Here is a 15,778-nt window from a genome sequence, read left to right on the forward strand (position 1 = left end):
GTCAAGACTGCATCACTGGATGTTGCGGAACAGAATGTCTCCTCTGTAATTACTGTGTCATTTTGCACAACATTTTGCACTGCTTCTGAAATTTTGGCAGTTTTTCCAGTTCAAAATAACTGCCTAGGACAAAGTAGGAAACTTCCTTCTGAAGGGAACCTGGGCTGTGTGTTTCTGTGTGTGTGTGTTGGATGGATTGAAAGCGAACAGTAGGTGAGGGCAGAGCTAAAAGTGGTCAATAACATCAGTTTCTTTTTCTGACATACTATTTTGCTGTCATCCTATTCCTTTCCTACATACACACAATGCTGGGGGGAAGGTTAGATTGATGTTGACAGAATTCTAAACTGACCCCTTATGGAGGGCCTTTGATGCAAGGGTGGAACCACCAATTGTTCATTCTGTACTAGAAGAATCCAAATGATAGAAGAAGTCACATTCATCCATTAGAAATATTCAGTTACTCAGTTGGGTAATACCATTTCCAGAACTAATCAAAACAAACCATCTTCAAGTTGCGGTGAGCAAATTTTTAGCTCTGAGTTCTGCATTCATCTAGGAGTCAGGTAACGTTGTTGGGCAAAAAGGAGATAATTCTGGTGTCCTGCAGAAGCCATACATTCTGCATTGCCACCTATTCTTCTCTTCTAAAGTGTTCCATTCATTTGCCACATGGTGCCCCTATACAACTGTACTGTGTGTTGTAATGTGCAATGTCCAATGTGCAAGTCAATTCTGATTTATGCAACTCTTTAATAGGGTTTTCTTGGTAAGATTTATCCAGAGGACATTTTACATTGCCTTCCTTTAAAGCTGAGTGTGTGATTTTCCCAAGGTCACAAGTGGATTTCCATTGTTGAGCAGTTATTCAAACCCAAGCCTCCAGGAGTCCTACTCCAACACTCAAACAGCTACCTACATTGGCTCTCTGCCTATATAATAGCCTCTTCACAGTGCTCTTTGTCCAATTGAACCTCTCTCTTTTACCTTGGAAAATCTTCATCCACGTCATCCTTAGTAAACTTTTTGTAGACTGTGATATCATTCCAAATAATCAGCCATCTGGTACACATTGGGCGGGGAGTGGGAGATACTAAAATCTCAAATCAAGAATTTGGAGAAAAGTAACAATCTGAAACAGATTCAGGGGTGACATTTTTATTCTAAAAGCCAAGGATATGCTTTGCACAGCAAACTCTGCATGTGAAGCCACAATGCTAATGGACAAAACAATAAATACTTACAATCTTAAAAACACCACCACCACCACCACTATGTTTCAGGCCTAAACCAGTAATAATTAGAAACCTACATTTTCTAGGAGGAGGTTGTGATGTCATGATTTACTATATGTTAAGGTAATTTGTTTAAGTTTGTGTTGTGCATTAGAGATAACAGGGTAAGGATCTGTCAGGAGCGTGTGAGGGAATGAAATGTTGGAAATGGCTGATGTCGGGTGGAGTGTCTTGAGGGGATTTCAGTAAGGTTGGTGGATGATAGTTAATACTGTCTCTCCCAAAAAAGGGACCCAAGATGGCTCACAAAAAAAGCTAGTTAGGGTAATTGGAGAGGAAGGAACGAATGAAGTGCAGATTTGGGTTATGAGAGTTTGTCAGGTTTAGGAGTGGTGTTTAAGAGTCTGAATTAGCAATGAGTGGAGAGAGTGAGCTGTGTTTCAAATGTATTAAATAATCTGTTTTGTTAAGCTCAACTTCTGTTAATGAAGTATTTTTGTATTTTTATGTGTTTGGCCTCCAGGAACACTATATATTAGAAAACTTGGTTTCAGCCAAGGTGCCTGTGGTGGCAGTAGTGAAGAAAGAGGGAGGTGTCTGGTGGAGGTATAAATTACATAATATTTCACACAAGCACCTTGAGAGCATCTAAGAGGTCCTCAGTTGGTCACCACAGCAATAGACAAGAAGGAGATCCTTACATTGTGGACAAGGGAAAGGTGGAGACAAGGGAAAGTCCTTGCTCTTGGTGTTAAACAGATTTGTGGAAATCTTCACATTTGGTGGTAGTGGAGGTTTAGTAGAGGAGGCCTCACACCTGGTGGAAAAGCAGTGAGTTAAGTGGTAAACCCCACAGAACCCATATAGAAACTCACATTCACTGTCTTATTGTGTGTGGGCTTCCCCTCCAAATACACTAGAACCCCTGTATCTGCAGGACCTGTAACTGTAGTTTCACTTACCCATGATCACATCTACACACCTGAGATTCTTGAGTGTAACTCTATGGTCAAACTCTGCTGGAAATATAGAATTCGCTGTTAACTGTAGTTTCATTTCCCATATATATTCATCTATAAGTCAAAAAATTTAAGCCCAAAAATGGGCTCCAAAATCCTAGGTCAACTTATGTACAGGTCAACACAGTAATATTACTCTGTGAGCCTTGGAAAAGCTAGTAGAGAAGGGAGGGGGGAAAATTGGAGGTTTGGATCGCCCCCCCCCCCCCTTTTGCAAGCCCTGGACCTTGGAAGATAGAGAGAGAAATCAGAGATTTGGGTGCCCCTTTTTGCAAGCCCTGGATCTTGCGAAAGTTGTGGAGAAGAGAGGGCAGAGAGAGAAATCAGAGGTTTGGGTCCCCCTTTTTGCAAGCCCTGGACCTTGGGAGTTGTGGGGAAGGGAGAGAAACACTTCTTGTTTAAACAGGGAATCTTGCTAGGCGCTGTCGAGCTTTGGTGAGACGCTTGATCCTCTCCTTTAGAGTAGCCCTTTCACCTGCAGAATCTTTTCGCTCCTGGAGGAGAATACCAAACTGATCCTTATCCTGCAATAGCTGCATCATTGCATTCTGTAACTCCTCAGCATAATCATGGAGAACATATCCCAGAATAATCATGGGAATCTGTGTGCCAAGCCGGATGCCAGCACTCTGAAAACAGAAGGAGAGAACAGTTTGTGTTAGGTTCCCCACTTCAAAAACTGCATTAAAGACCACAAACAACAACAAAAAACTAGGCAGTTTTGTAAATGGACTACCTATGATTACAAGATCCCTATCAGTGAGACACAGTATCTAGCTGAAAGAAAGGAAAGACTGAACTTCCATGATCAAGTAATAAAACAAAACGAAATAAAACTCAACCATCAGAAACAGAGTGGGCAATGCTTACTTCTATTTCAGACACAAAGTGATAAAGATGGCCAGATAACCAAGGATATTGCAATCTACAATGAGCCTGCTGTATTGTCAGGCTAACCGCCTGCAGACTGTAGCTCTTGCTGTTTGTCCCACCACATATTAGCTAAAGATGGGCATGCCTATTGCCCCCTACTTACTAATATGGGCTTGAGCTCCCTCATTTTGAGCTCCCAAATCATCACATATGGGAAAAACCCACTGTGTATCATTGGGCATAGTGTATAGGGCCTCTAAGCAGATGGGTTTTAGAGTCCTTATTGTGAGCATTATGGCAAAGCCTTAATAGCTGTTCAGTAGCACGGAGAGGTTTAATTTCTGTTTAAATTTGCCTATTAGCAACCTGGAATGGGAGATAGATCATGTTGGCATACATCTATTTATGATCAATAAAGTTTAACAGTGATGTATGACATTTTTCAATAACAAATGGAGTCCTGAAGGGGCCTGAAAGTACAGCCAGTTCCACTTTCAAACAATGAGAAACAACTTATGTGTGGATCCCTTCCATCCTTTTGCTCCATATCTGTCTGCCCTCTCAATCTGCCCAAAAATGACACATCATGGGTAATAAAGGAAAGCTGCTTCCATTAACAACCACCACTTTGAGATTCCCGGAACATTCCGAAGTAACAGGGCCTTTTTTGCTATTGCGAACCTGCTTCCCAAAACAATACAGATCTGTTTGGCATTAAAATTTATACAGGTTCTGTATGTAAAATATTTGGAATCAGAAGTGTTTGGGATTTTTCAGGTTTTGTAATATTTGCATATATGTAATGAGATATCTTAGGGATGAGACACACATCTAAACATGAAATTCATTTATGTTTCAGATATACCTTATTCACATAGGCTGCTGAGAATTTTATACAATATTTTCAATAATTTTGTGCATAAAATGAAGTTTGCATACACTGAACCACCAAAAAGCATATGTATCACTATCTCAACTATCCATGAAAAAAGTTTTGGATTTTAGAGCATTTCGGAGAAGGAATACCCGTACATTAAAGTACATTTCATTCAGGCAATAGTTAAGAAACTGAATTCCTTTTAAAACTGTATTTTTGTTAGAAATAGAGTGACAGGATCCTAAATTGTAAGAGTTCTGTTTGGTTTTGTCACTTTACTTAGCAGCAGGCAATCATTCCCATAAAAAGAAAATGATACCAAAAGCAGAAATTGAAATGATCAGATACTGCACTCTGTCTTTCATAAAAGTCTTCAAGTTTTTCAGTTTTTAGGAATAATTTTGGGGTAGGGAAACATGAACTTTTTGAAAGCAATTTATTCATAATTCTAAAAGAAAATATTTCAAAATCTCACTTCCTCCCTGCCTTCCATTTCTATTTAAAAATGGTTTTGGAGGCTTCTGAGGCAATGTGATTTCTTGCAAGTGAAATTGCTGATTTCTTTCCATATGTTTCCCTAATGTACTATATTCCTCAAGGCAATGCACAATTTTTTTGGTTCACATGATGCTGAAATACAGTTAAGCAATCATTAACAAATTAGGTGGTATGTGTGATGTAACACAGGCTGTGGTTTAACCACAATGGTTGTTGATATTTTTCATTCTTTTAAATCACTATGGGAATTCTCTGATCTGGAAAATCTCCTGTTCTGGAAGGAGCTTTGCTGGAAAACCTCACCTCAAAATTAGTCTTTTTAAGGACCTGCAACCCTGTTTAAAATTGGCCTCTATCCAGATTGGCAGAATTCCCAGCCATTATACTCTCACTTTATCTGGATTATTCTTCATTTGCCAAATTTCTTATCCCAAATCCACTTGCAGGTATCTGTAAAATTCCTATATTGTCCCTGGGACTAATATTTGGAAAAGTGGGATAAAAGGTCTATGATCCATATAATCAGGAACCATTGTGTCCTGAATGGTTTCATTCATTTGCCTGGAGCCAGCAAGTTAGCTCTCAGAAACAGACATGGCAGCATACCTAAGCAGAGGCCAGTACCCCAGTGTTTCTCTGAGATAAATTCAGGAAGAGGTGGTGCAGTGAAGCTGCTTGGTTGAAGTGTGACCATTATTGAAGCAACATCTAAAACATGGATGGGGAACTTTGGCTTTCCAGATGTTTTAGTCCCAGCAAGTCCCAGCAAGTACAGCCAATGGTAAGGAAATGTGTGGACTGTAGCTGGAAACATCTGGAGAGCTACAGGTTTCCCCACCCTTCATTTACTTGTTGGACAGCTCTCTCACCATCCTGAAATCTTGGAGTTGTTGGACAACTTTAAGTAAGGCAGAATGTTTTACTATATAGCTTACAAGAATGAGATAGCAAGCTCCTGTGTGTCTGGACTCATCAAAAGGTTGAACATTTTGCCAGGTTTCCATGTTTCTGTTTTAACACTAAAGAAGACAACCAGGCCAGCAGAACACAAAATGATTAACTTCATCATCACCATCAAAACATATCCTTTTTATCTATATCACACAATCCCAAAGCATCATACAGATAAAATAAATTTTACAGTTTAACACAGTTTAAAATTTAATAAATCTAATTTTAAGCAATTAAAGTAATATAAAAAAGACTCCAAACTGTGTGTTAAACAATTTAGTGTATTAAAAAAGCTTAAAGCGATAAAACAATTTAAAATCATGTGCATGAATATTTTAGAAGAAATCATTTAGACCACAGGCTTCAATAAAAAAATTGCATTTTAACTTGACAGTAGAACAAAGGCAGCATTTGTGCAATTGGACCACTAAGGGGACAGTGATCCATACCAATGTGCCGCAGCTGGGGAGGTGCTGTCTTCTAGCTTCACGCAGTGTATTGCTCCCACTGGCCTGATTCCCACTACCTTTTAAACCAGATTGCACATTGGTTTCAACCGGTTAAAATGATCCTGGTTCCCATTTGAATCGAGTCGCTGAAGCAATTCGGAGAGGGGGGCCACGTGCTAGACCCATTTAACCTGCGACTTTTTGACATTGTTTTCGCAGGTTTTTTTTTTTTTTTTTTTTGATAAATCGATTCTACTCAAGTGTGAACCAGATGTGGATCAAAATCGATTTAAATTTGCCCTTTGGTCAACTGAAGTGGGTCAATTTTTAACCAATTCATTCGTGAACATGAACCAAAAGTGGGTTATTTTACAGGGAAAAAATGCAATCGGGACAAATGTAGTGGGAACTACACTCCGCTGTTGAATCGATCCATCAATTCGGATCACAAACCATTTTTTTTGTAAGTGGGAATGAGGCCACTAATGGGTGATAATGTAGGGATCCTCCAGTCCTTGGGCATGGGGGTATAGGGAGAGATGTTCCTTCATGTATCATGACCCCAAGTCGTTTAGCCCTTCAAATATCACAATCACCTTGAATTCAAATTGGAAGTGCAATTACTTTACATTTAGTGTTACTCTCCATATGGTATGGACAGCAATCTAGATGCTGTGTTTTGTACTAGCTGCAGCTTGTACGTCATCCTCACAGAGCATCCCACACAGAGTACATTACAACAGGAAATATGCAGGGAGTGTGGATATGAAAGAGTCACAAATGAATAACTCTAGGTTACACATTCTTACCTGCCTATCAGATTCTGGCCATTATTTATCCCGAGTTCAGCAAAGTTTTTTTAAAAAATTACTATCGTCTCCTATATTTCATTCAAAGTACTAGAGTTGTTCTAAGCTGCAATTTTGTGAAGGTATTGTAAGAAAAACAGATGCTACTCACTTTGAAGTAGGCATTCAGGTGGTAAGCCATTTCCTCCAATGAGCATTTCTGCACAGGATATGAAACATTCTTCATTGGTGAAAACAGAAAAGGAGCTTTTGTTCTAGCATCCTTTATAGCATCATTATAAATTTGGTCCTGGCAGTACACGATACTTTCCAATTTAAAGTGAATCATGATTTGAGATTCTGCTTTCTCCTCTTGCTTCTGTTTTATATCTTCAATGTTGTTCTGCATGAGAAAGCAGTATTTTTATTTTTGCAAAGAAGAATATACCATTAGGACTCAAACATGCCCTTATACCTAGAATAAATACGAGTCCTCCAACATGAATATATCAAATTGCTGTTATTGGTTCTTATAGTCCAGTGCAGCCTATTGTAGGGTTTGGGGAATTTGGGGGGAGGGAGGAATGGGTTGGCTCAGAAGTCAAATTATGATTTGTAAGGCATCTCAGATTCATATCACATTCTAGCATTCGTCTCATATTCTAGCACTGGGCTGAATTAGGGGCACTAGTTAGGCCAACATCAAAGTTTTTTGGTTCTATGCCTTCAAATCAACTCTGACTTATAGTGACCTTCTAAGGCTGAGTGTGTGACTTGCCCAAGGTTACCCAGTAGGATTCCATAGTTGAGCAAAAATTTGAACCCAGGTCTTGAGAGTTCGAGCTCTAAGCTCAAGCCACTGTACCATTCTGGCTCTAGCCAATTTAGTGGGCACAAAAGTAATTCTAATTTGCCCACTCATGCATGATTTGGGACCCATTCACACTACACGATTATAGCACTATTCTTCTACCTTAACTGCCATGGTTCCATTTTATGAAATCCTAGAGTTTGTAATTTGGTGAAGCAGTAGAGGAGCTCTCTGGTTGAGAATCTGAAACATCCCTTCTCAAACTTCAAACCCCAGGATTCTATGGAATGTTACAATGGCAACTAAAGTGGAATGTTGCACTACAATTATGTAAGGCACTAAATAATCATAGTCTATTGGTGGTCTCAGTGAACAACAAGTACTACCACCCATTCAGACACTTATCTCCATGTTATGTTCTTGCCCTTGTGGTATTACTTCCTGTCTCTGAGGGCAGCATTCTAAATTTTGCACTCAGGCAACTTGTTATTGTTAACCACCCTCAATTCTATCTCAACCCGTGGTGGCCCTGGGGATGAGACATCTCCATGACTCTCTGTCATCCACTGTACTGCTTAGTCCCTACAAACTAATACCCATGATATCTCCATAATAGAGTCCAACCATCTAGCATGCAGCCTTCCTCTCTTTGTAGTTGTCTCCACCTTTCCTAACATTATTGTTTTTTCCAGTGATCCAGCCTTCTCATGATGTGGCCAAAGTATGACAGCCTCAGTTTTGTCATCTTGGCTTCCAGGAAGATTTCTGGCTTGATCTGCTCTAGGATCCATTTGTTTGTCTTCTTGGCTGCCCCAGAATCCTCAGCACTCTTTTCCAGGACCACATCACAAATGAATTAATTTTCTTTCTTAAAGGTCCAGCTCTCACATCCATACATGGTAATAGGGACTGCAATGGCTTATATGATTGTAACTTTTGTGCTCAATCTTTGCATTTTAAGATCTTTTCCAGTTCTTTCATAGCCACTCTCCCCATTCTTAATCTTCTTCTGATTTACTGGCTGAAGTTCCTATCAATATTTGATTCTTTTACTATTTCTATTTCTTCATTATCTAGCTTGAATTTGTGTAGATTCTCCATGGTCATTATTTCTGTTCACTTTATGTTCAACAGTAAGTCTGTCTTTGCATTTTCTTCCTTGACCTTCCTTAGTAGTTGTTCCAGGTCTGTGCTTACTTCTTCTTGACCCAGTCTTCCCTTAAAAGTATTTATTACTCAGGGGCTTGACAGACTGCCCCTTTTGGTGCGAGATCAGAGCCGCAGCAACTACATATCGTGGCCCCAATCTTGCCTTTCCATGGTGCAACAAGGAGCCACAAAAAGCAGCTCCTTTTTGTGCCCCGAAAAGGGCTCCATAGCCGCTGGTTCATGGCTTTTCTGTGCTCCTTTGATGATGCGTCATGTAGATGCAGCACCACAGGCACAGGAGCACTGTGATGCCTGTGCACCATGTGGTGATGTGCGGCATCTTGCCAGCCTGGGGGCGGAGTCAGGCCATGCGTCATTTGGATACCACGTCCCAACTCCACTCCCAGGCTGGCCTTAATGGCCACTCTGTACAGCCTATCAGTATTTTTTAAAAACACAAAATTAAGTAAAGAGTTTGGTTGGAGCAATTTCATCATTTTTCTCTCTTGCCCAGAAATAGCATCCTGAAAACAAAACAAAACAAAACAAAAACCTTCACTGCATTCAGTTGTGTGGCAACTCTAGATATAATGTTCCTAGTACTGGATGGTGGTCCAGTTTTTTGTGTGTGTGTGACAGTGGGTTCATTCAGATTAGTCATGTTGTAGGAGGAGCCCCCCTGAGAACTCTCACAACACAGAGATCCACTTTTTGGTTGGTGTCTCTTTATGTCAATTTCAAGTCCAAACGGACTGTAGTTCCTGTAAATGTCTGTAGGCATCTAGACACCATTGTTGGCATCAACATTCAGTTTTGACACTAGGCAACTTGGCCAATCAGCATACAGAACTCTTCAGTGCCTTTTCACGTTGTCCTGGATGTTGAGCTCCAGTATAGGCATGCCTTCTTTTTTAAAGGACCAATATTCTGGAAATCTTATGCAATTGCAAGGAACACTGGTCTGCCCCTATTCTCAGCAGTGAAGAGGAATGGCCAAGGAACACACTATGAACTGCAACTAAAAAGCCTGTTGAGAACTATAGTGGATTTTGTTTTTTAAAAAGCCACCATCTGAATAAAATATTGCTGTTGTTGCTGGTACAAATAAAGTCATCTGTTTATTTTTGTGTGTTTTTTTTCCAAACTGAGAACTACAGAAACAAATCCAGCAGCCAACAGCAACATTTATTCCATACATTTACCTCCTTTGCTAATTTATAGTTGCTTTATTGTCTAGAAAAATACTTCTTCATCATGGCATCCTTATTTATATTCCCTCTTACCTGAGCTGCTCTGAAAAGATAGTGAAAATTTTTGAAGTGTTCGAAGGCAGTTTGAACAAATGTTTCTCGCACATGTTCTAGAAAACAGATGAAGACAATTAGCAGGAGAAACATTAACAGAAGAGCTGTAGCTGTAATTCCTGTAACTGAAAGGTTCAAACATTAACGTTAAAGTTCCTGAACACTGGAACTTTAAACTCAACCCTGGGCTCATCTACATTTGTCACAATACTCCAGGCTGTCCCTGGAGTATTCTGGCCCCAAATTCCCCCTTAGGTTGCTGCAGGTTTTCAGTGAACAATGGGCCACTGAAATGCTACATAGTCCCTGCAAGCTTGCTGGCACCGCTGCTGCAGGTGTAAGTCACTGTGAAGCCAGAATGAAGCACCCACAGAGCAACTGACCAGGGATGCTTGCAAGGACCTGATAGAAAGAGAACTGGCCACTGTTGCCCATTTTCCTCTGGGAAAACCCAGAGGAAAAGCTAAGTCTTTTGAATGTGGAACATGGGGTAGGACCTGCAATTAGGGGTTTAGGGCCTGCCTAATGTAAACAGTATGCAGTGCGCTGTGTGTGTGTGTGTGGGGGGGAATGTGAGGTTTGTAAGTAATGTACACAAGCCCCCCCCCCCCCCCATCATATACAGAGCTATATTCAAAATGGGAGATCTGTGCAATACATGAAATGGGCAAAAGTATACACTTTATTGTAATATATTGGAAATCCTGGGAGTTGCAAAAAGGATTTTTTCTTTCCTCTTTTATTCAGAACAAATTGAAAAGTAAGCATTTGTTCGAGTTTACATGAAAAAAATGATACAGAAAGAAAGAAAATGGGAAAATAATAAAGTTAATAAAGCAAATGGTCTTGCTTCCTAAGAAGTGGCTGAGATTGTAACCCAAGCGGTCTGCTGCCAGATTTACCTATACAGTATTGTAATTTCCCTTATATCAAAGCAGTGCCCAATATGTATTTGGCACATTCTTCCTTTTCTTAAACTAGCAATATATATACTGTGTTGAATATATCCTATACCTAGACAAAGCCCATATGTTTACATGAGTTGTGTATTTGCAAAAGAATGATGAAGTTGTACATATTTTCACAAAGCTAAGAAACGTAGCTAGAAGCATCTCACTTATGTGGGGAAAGGGGGTGGAGAGAATACAGAGAGGAGAGTGCACTGCATCCAAAGCCCTCCTGACTTGACTGCAGCCAGGACAAGAAGTAGTTTCCCCTCAACCCATTAAAACATTCCCCACTAGAATCAGTGAATTTAATTATGCCACTCCAGGGCTAATGAAACTCTAGGCTCCATTGTGGAATGGGGCTTAGGCTGTTGGGGAACCTGTGGATCAATGGCTTTCCTGAATACACAACTATTGGCAAAGAATTTTCGATTGACTGCATCAGGGAGGCCTTGGTAGTGAGTCTTTGGCGCAGTACAGATGGGAGGCTCCGTGCCGCCCCTGTAAGCCCCATGTCTGTGCTGCAGCATCTCCATGCTGTAGCACAAACGCATCGCAAAAAAAGAGCCACCTAGAGAGGCTTTTTTTTGGCGATGCCAGAAGCAGGAAGGGGTGCCGCCATGACACCATTTCCAGCCAGTGACATCTGGTTGCTGTATGGCGGTGGCAGCATCATGGCACCCCCATATGGATGGGAGGCTGCCATGATGCAGGCGCCCGTATATATTAGGTTTCGGGACTGTGCAGTGGCTGCGTGCTCCTGAACCCTAATATCACCGCCATCACAGGCCTTTGTCATGGAGAAGATTTTCAGACCAGCACTTACCATGGGGTAAGCACTGATAAAACACTGCCAAAGTGTGTGTGTGTGAAAGTCTGACATGCTTCATAAATGTCAAGGAATTGTTGGCTCCTCTCCAGCATCCCCAAATAATTGGGGGAGCAGCAATTTCTTGTGAATGCAGTTTCCGTTCATAGGAAATTGTTGCTCCCTGAATGATTCAGGGACACTGGAGGGGAGCTGATGATTCCCTGACATTTAGGAAGTGTGTCAGGCTTTCACACACACACACGTCCTAAATGTTTTTGCAGCATTTTACTAGCACTTAAACGCTGGTCTGAAAATCTTCAGAGAGTGGGGTGAGCATTATACTAATGTCAATTAGGCTGTATCTGCACTGTAGAGGCAATCCAGTACGACACCAGTTTAACTGCCATGGCTCCATGCTATGGAATTCTGGGATTCTGTAGTTTGTTGTGGCATCAGAATTCTCTGATAGGGAAGGCTAAATATCTCACAAAACTACAAATTTCAGAATTCCATAGCATTGTGCCATGCAGTTAAACTGATGTCAAACTTCATTATTTCTGCAGTGCAGATGCAGCTTCAGCACCCTTCCAAAGAGCACAGGATTACTCCATAAGGCCACCGTCCTATATGCACTTACCTGAGAGTATGTATCTTTTAACTCAATAAGGCTTTCTTCTGAGCAAACATTTAAATGTACTGAAAAAGGTAGCAATTTTAATAGTAAATTTAAGTTTACAAAAAGATTAAGTATGTATTTTTACACATGTAACTGCATATTTATCTACCAATTTATCTATATTTATCTACCAAATATGTAACTGCATATTTATCTACCAAAATGAAGTATTCACAATAATTATTGTATTATATTTTTAAACAGTTCTGTTTTAGCAGTACTGTTACTGTAATAAGCAGTAAACAATATCCAGAAATGGTACACTCCATGCTAAATGACATTCTTGGTCATTTACAGGAGTACTCCATATAATCAAGATACTAGGAATAGGACCCAAGCTGTTATGTAAACTCTACCTGCTACTTCCTTCAACATCTCAATAGCAGGAAATTTCAGCTTCTCAATTTGCTGTTTTATAATGACTTCAAATGTCTTGTAGCTGACAAATCCTGGGAGTTCTTTGCCCCGATATTTATTTTCAAAGTTTGAAACTTCTTCTCTCATATTATCTCTCACTGCAACATTAAAATAATTTGAATTAATTATCAACATTAAGTATCAGGGCTATGATCCAGCAGAAACTTCACCTGTGAAAACTGTAGGCCATTGAAGAAACAAAAATCAGTGTCATTCATCTTTAACTTCTGAGTGTTTTCTTTCCACAGCTATCATGATCATGGTCCAGATAGACAGAAATGACTTTTAGTCAATGCAGAAATAATCCAGGTTGACCAGAAGCTCTTAAGGTGAATGTAGTGTGCAGGTCCAGGTGCATACAAAGTAGGCCTGGATGGACTAGTAGATCTCTAGCTGATTTGCAATAAATTTGTTATGGATTTTGTCTCCTGTTTAAGGATAATAGTAACAAAATGGCCACCCCACATCAACACAATCCTGATACAGATACAAACAGATTTGTGTAAGAAAGGACCAGGAACCTCATTAAATTCTAGCACTCAGAACCATTTCCTGGACATGTGAATTCTAATCATGTTTTTGATGCTAGACTCAGGTTGATGATCACCAGGATTCTATTAATATAGACATGCACACACTGGAGTAGATTGCACAAGAACAAAGTAAGGAGGTTTGTATCCTCTCTACTGCTTGTCATAATTATATTGCCACCAATCTAGGTCAAAACTGGTAAATATGCATGCATGTTTAAGGTGGAATTAAACCTTACTATATATGAGTGCTCAGACTTAAAATGCATGTCCATTTGTACAGGAAAACATTAAGATCTTCAAAACTGGATTTACCATCTAGTTCATTGCTGTTAATCTCAGTTTGCCACTGGTTAAAGTACTGCCGCAATGATGTGAGCAACCTTGGTTTTCTGGTAGCCATTAAAACATCTTCTCCCTCCTTTATTTTTGAGAGGGCCTGATTAAAATGTTTTATTTTCTGTAAAGAGACACAAGAATGAAAGAGAAAACAGGGAAGGGAGGAGAAGTTTTCTAAAATAAAATGCCTGTCCAGCTGAAAAGTGCATCTTTAAAAAAACAAAAAACAATTAAGAGTCATTGTGCTAAAAGGGTCCAGAGACTGACTGTCTCCAGGCTATGCATATTTGTAAATGCTGTGGTGGTGGTACAGAGCTGGACATCATGTTTACTCCTTAACAGGTTTTCCGCAACAGAACTGAGGAATATTGAGAAAAACACATTGCACTGAAATACCTAGTATTTATAGGATTGTAGTAGTCTTCTCAGAATCAATGCAATGAATTATACTCTTCTCTAATGTTTCTCTCCAACCCTAGCTTAATGAACACCCTAAGCTATTTCCAAATGGCACCCTTCAGATGGTTCAGGCCCATGACACCAATAGTCCCAACATGAGGGACAGTCAAGTTAGGAAAGGCTTTGTTGCATCCATAAAGAGTAAAGAATGTGTACAAATAATCACACTGAGGTGCAAAACCCTAAACAAAGTCTAGAGAGTGTCATGGTTTTCATTTAGAAATACTACCTTCTTCACAGCTCACATTTTCATCCATGTATAGAAATATAATCCTTACAAGGTATTCAGAAAGTTGTTGTTTTTAAAAATCACTTTGCAAGACAAATAAATACAATGACTGAAGAAATACAATGGGTTTCCACATAGCATTTTAAAGTGTAACAAAATAAGTTATGTGGGAAGATTGAATTCTCTTGTTTTTGTTTTTTTTGAGGAACAAGTGTTTCAGCTTTGTGTGGGAGATAATGGTGGCCCATGTTCCAAGAAGTGGGGACTCACTCCCCAGTAGCAAGGTGAACCCCTCCCCAGCTTGGAGCCTGGGCTAGTGATAAGGGAGAGGATCTAGGGCAGGGCTAGGAATATGTGACCTTTATATGTTACTCTCACCAACCCTAGCCAGTATACGTAATGGTGGGGCATGCTAGGAGTTGTAGCCCAACAACAACTAGAGGGCTGCATGATTCCCATGCCTGATCTAGAGACTGGTGCTTATCAAAAGCTAGCAATGAAAAAGAGAACAGGTAGATTCTACGTACCATTTTTTAAAATGAAGCCATTTAGACAGGCGCCTGAAAAAGTCAGTACTATCTAACACATCTATTCACAAGTTAGCATGATTGAATTCAGTGGGACTTACTACAAAGTGAGTGCAGGATTCAGTCTTTTTTGAAGGATGTCATTCTTCAATACCTTAATGGGCAGCTCATGAACATTTGGTCTTTTGTTATCAGCATTCTTATTCAACATACCTAATTGTAGCAAAGCCTGGCCATATCTAGCAGTGTTAAAAGCCTAAACCTCTTCAACCAAATAAATATTCAGGGACAGCTGTGCTGGCAATAGAGCAAAATAAAATGGAATCCAAAATCCACAAACAAGTGATACCTTTATTGGCCAGCCAAATTACACAAAACACGTAATGTGAGTTTTTGAAGCTTCACTGGTTTTCTCATCAGGTAAATGTTTAACAATCAGACAGGAAGAAAAAATAGTGACAGTGTTGAAGTCACAGGCCCACATTTTGTATCTGTATTGTCTCAATGATAATTCAGTTGGTTTGGAGGGATCTAAACGCAGGCCAAGGCTACACATCTTCTTGAGAAATTCAATGTTCTCTAACTCAAAAAGGGGCCTGTGGATTCACAAGGGACTGAAACACCCTGGATCCCAAAGGGAGTTACTTTACTACTGCTAATGGAGTTTAATTTCCACTGTTCTTTTTCCCAGTCCCCATAAGGTCAAAAGAGTTGTGGTAACCTGCATTGAGATCCCTCCAAATCAACTGAACAACAGCAAACATCTATACACAATGTAATCTGTGACTCCAACACCATCATTCCTTCTGTATGATTTTTAATATCTTTTGCTTGATGAAGAAGGCAGAGGTACTTTGAAACCTTTCATTATGTGTTTTGTGCATCTTGC

At 39.9% G+C, this 15,778-nt stretch overlaps 1 protein-coding gene across 1 annotated transcript in view; it reads right to left on the reverse strand.

Annotated features, from left to right (window-relative positions):
• Positions 1–1,142: 1,142 nt before the first annotated feature.
• Positions 1,143–15,778, reverse strand: part of LOC149319567 (interferon-induced GTP-binding protein Mx1-like) — a 33,464-nt gene continuing 18,828 nt past the window's right edge. Inside the window, exons 10-14 of the mRNA XM_089511978.1 lie at positions 13,651–13,795; positions 12,745–12,903; positions 9,934–10,010; positions 6,863–7,093; positions 1,143–2,883 (exon numbers count right to left, since the gene is read on the reverse strand). Coding sequence (XP_089368104.1) covers positions 2,653–2,883; positions 6,863–7,093; positions 9,934–10,010; positions 12,745–12,903; positions 13,651–13,795 — 843 coding nt within the window. The 3' untranslated portion in view covers positions 1,143–2,652. The remainder of the gene's footprint in view (positions 2,884–6,862; positions 7,094–9,933; positions 10,011–12,744; positions 12,904–13,650; positions 13,796–15,778) is intronic.

The sequence above is a fragment of the Sceloporus occidentalis genome, unplaced genomic scaffold (genome assembly GCF_023333645.1).
Source record: "Sceloporus occidentalis isolate IW3139 unplaced genomic scaffold, rSceOcc1.0.p SCAF_2, whole genome shotgun sequence".
Classification (NCBI taxonomy): Eukaryota; Metazoa; Chordata; class Lepidosauria; order Squamata; family Phrynosomatidae; genus Sceloporus; species Sceloporus occidentalis.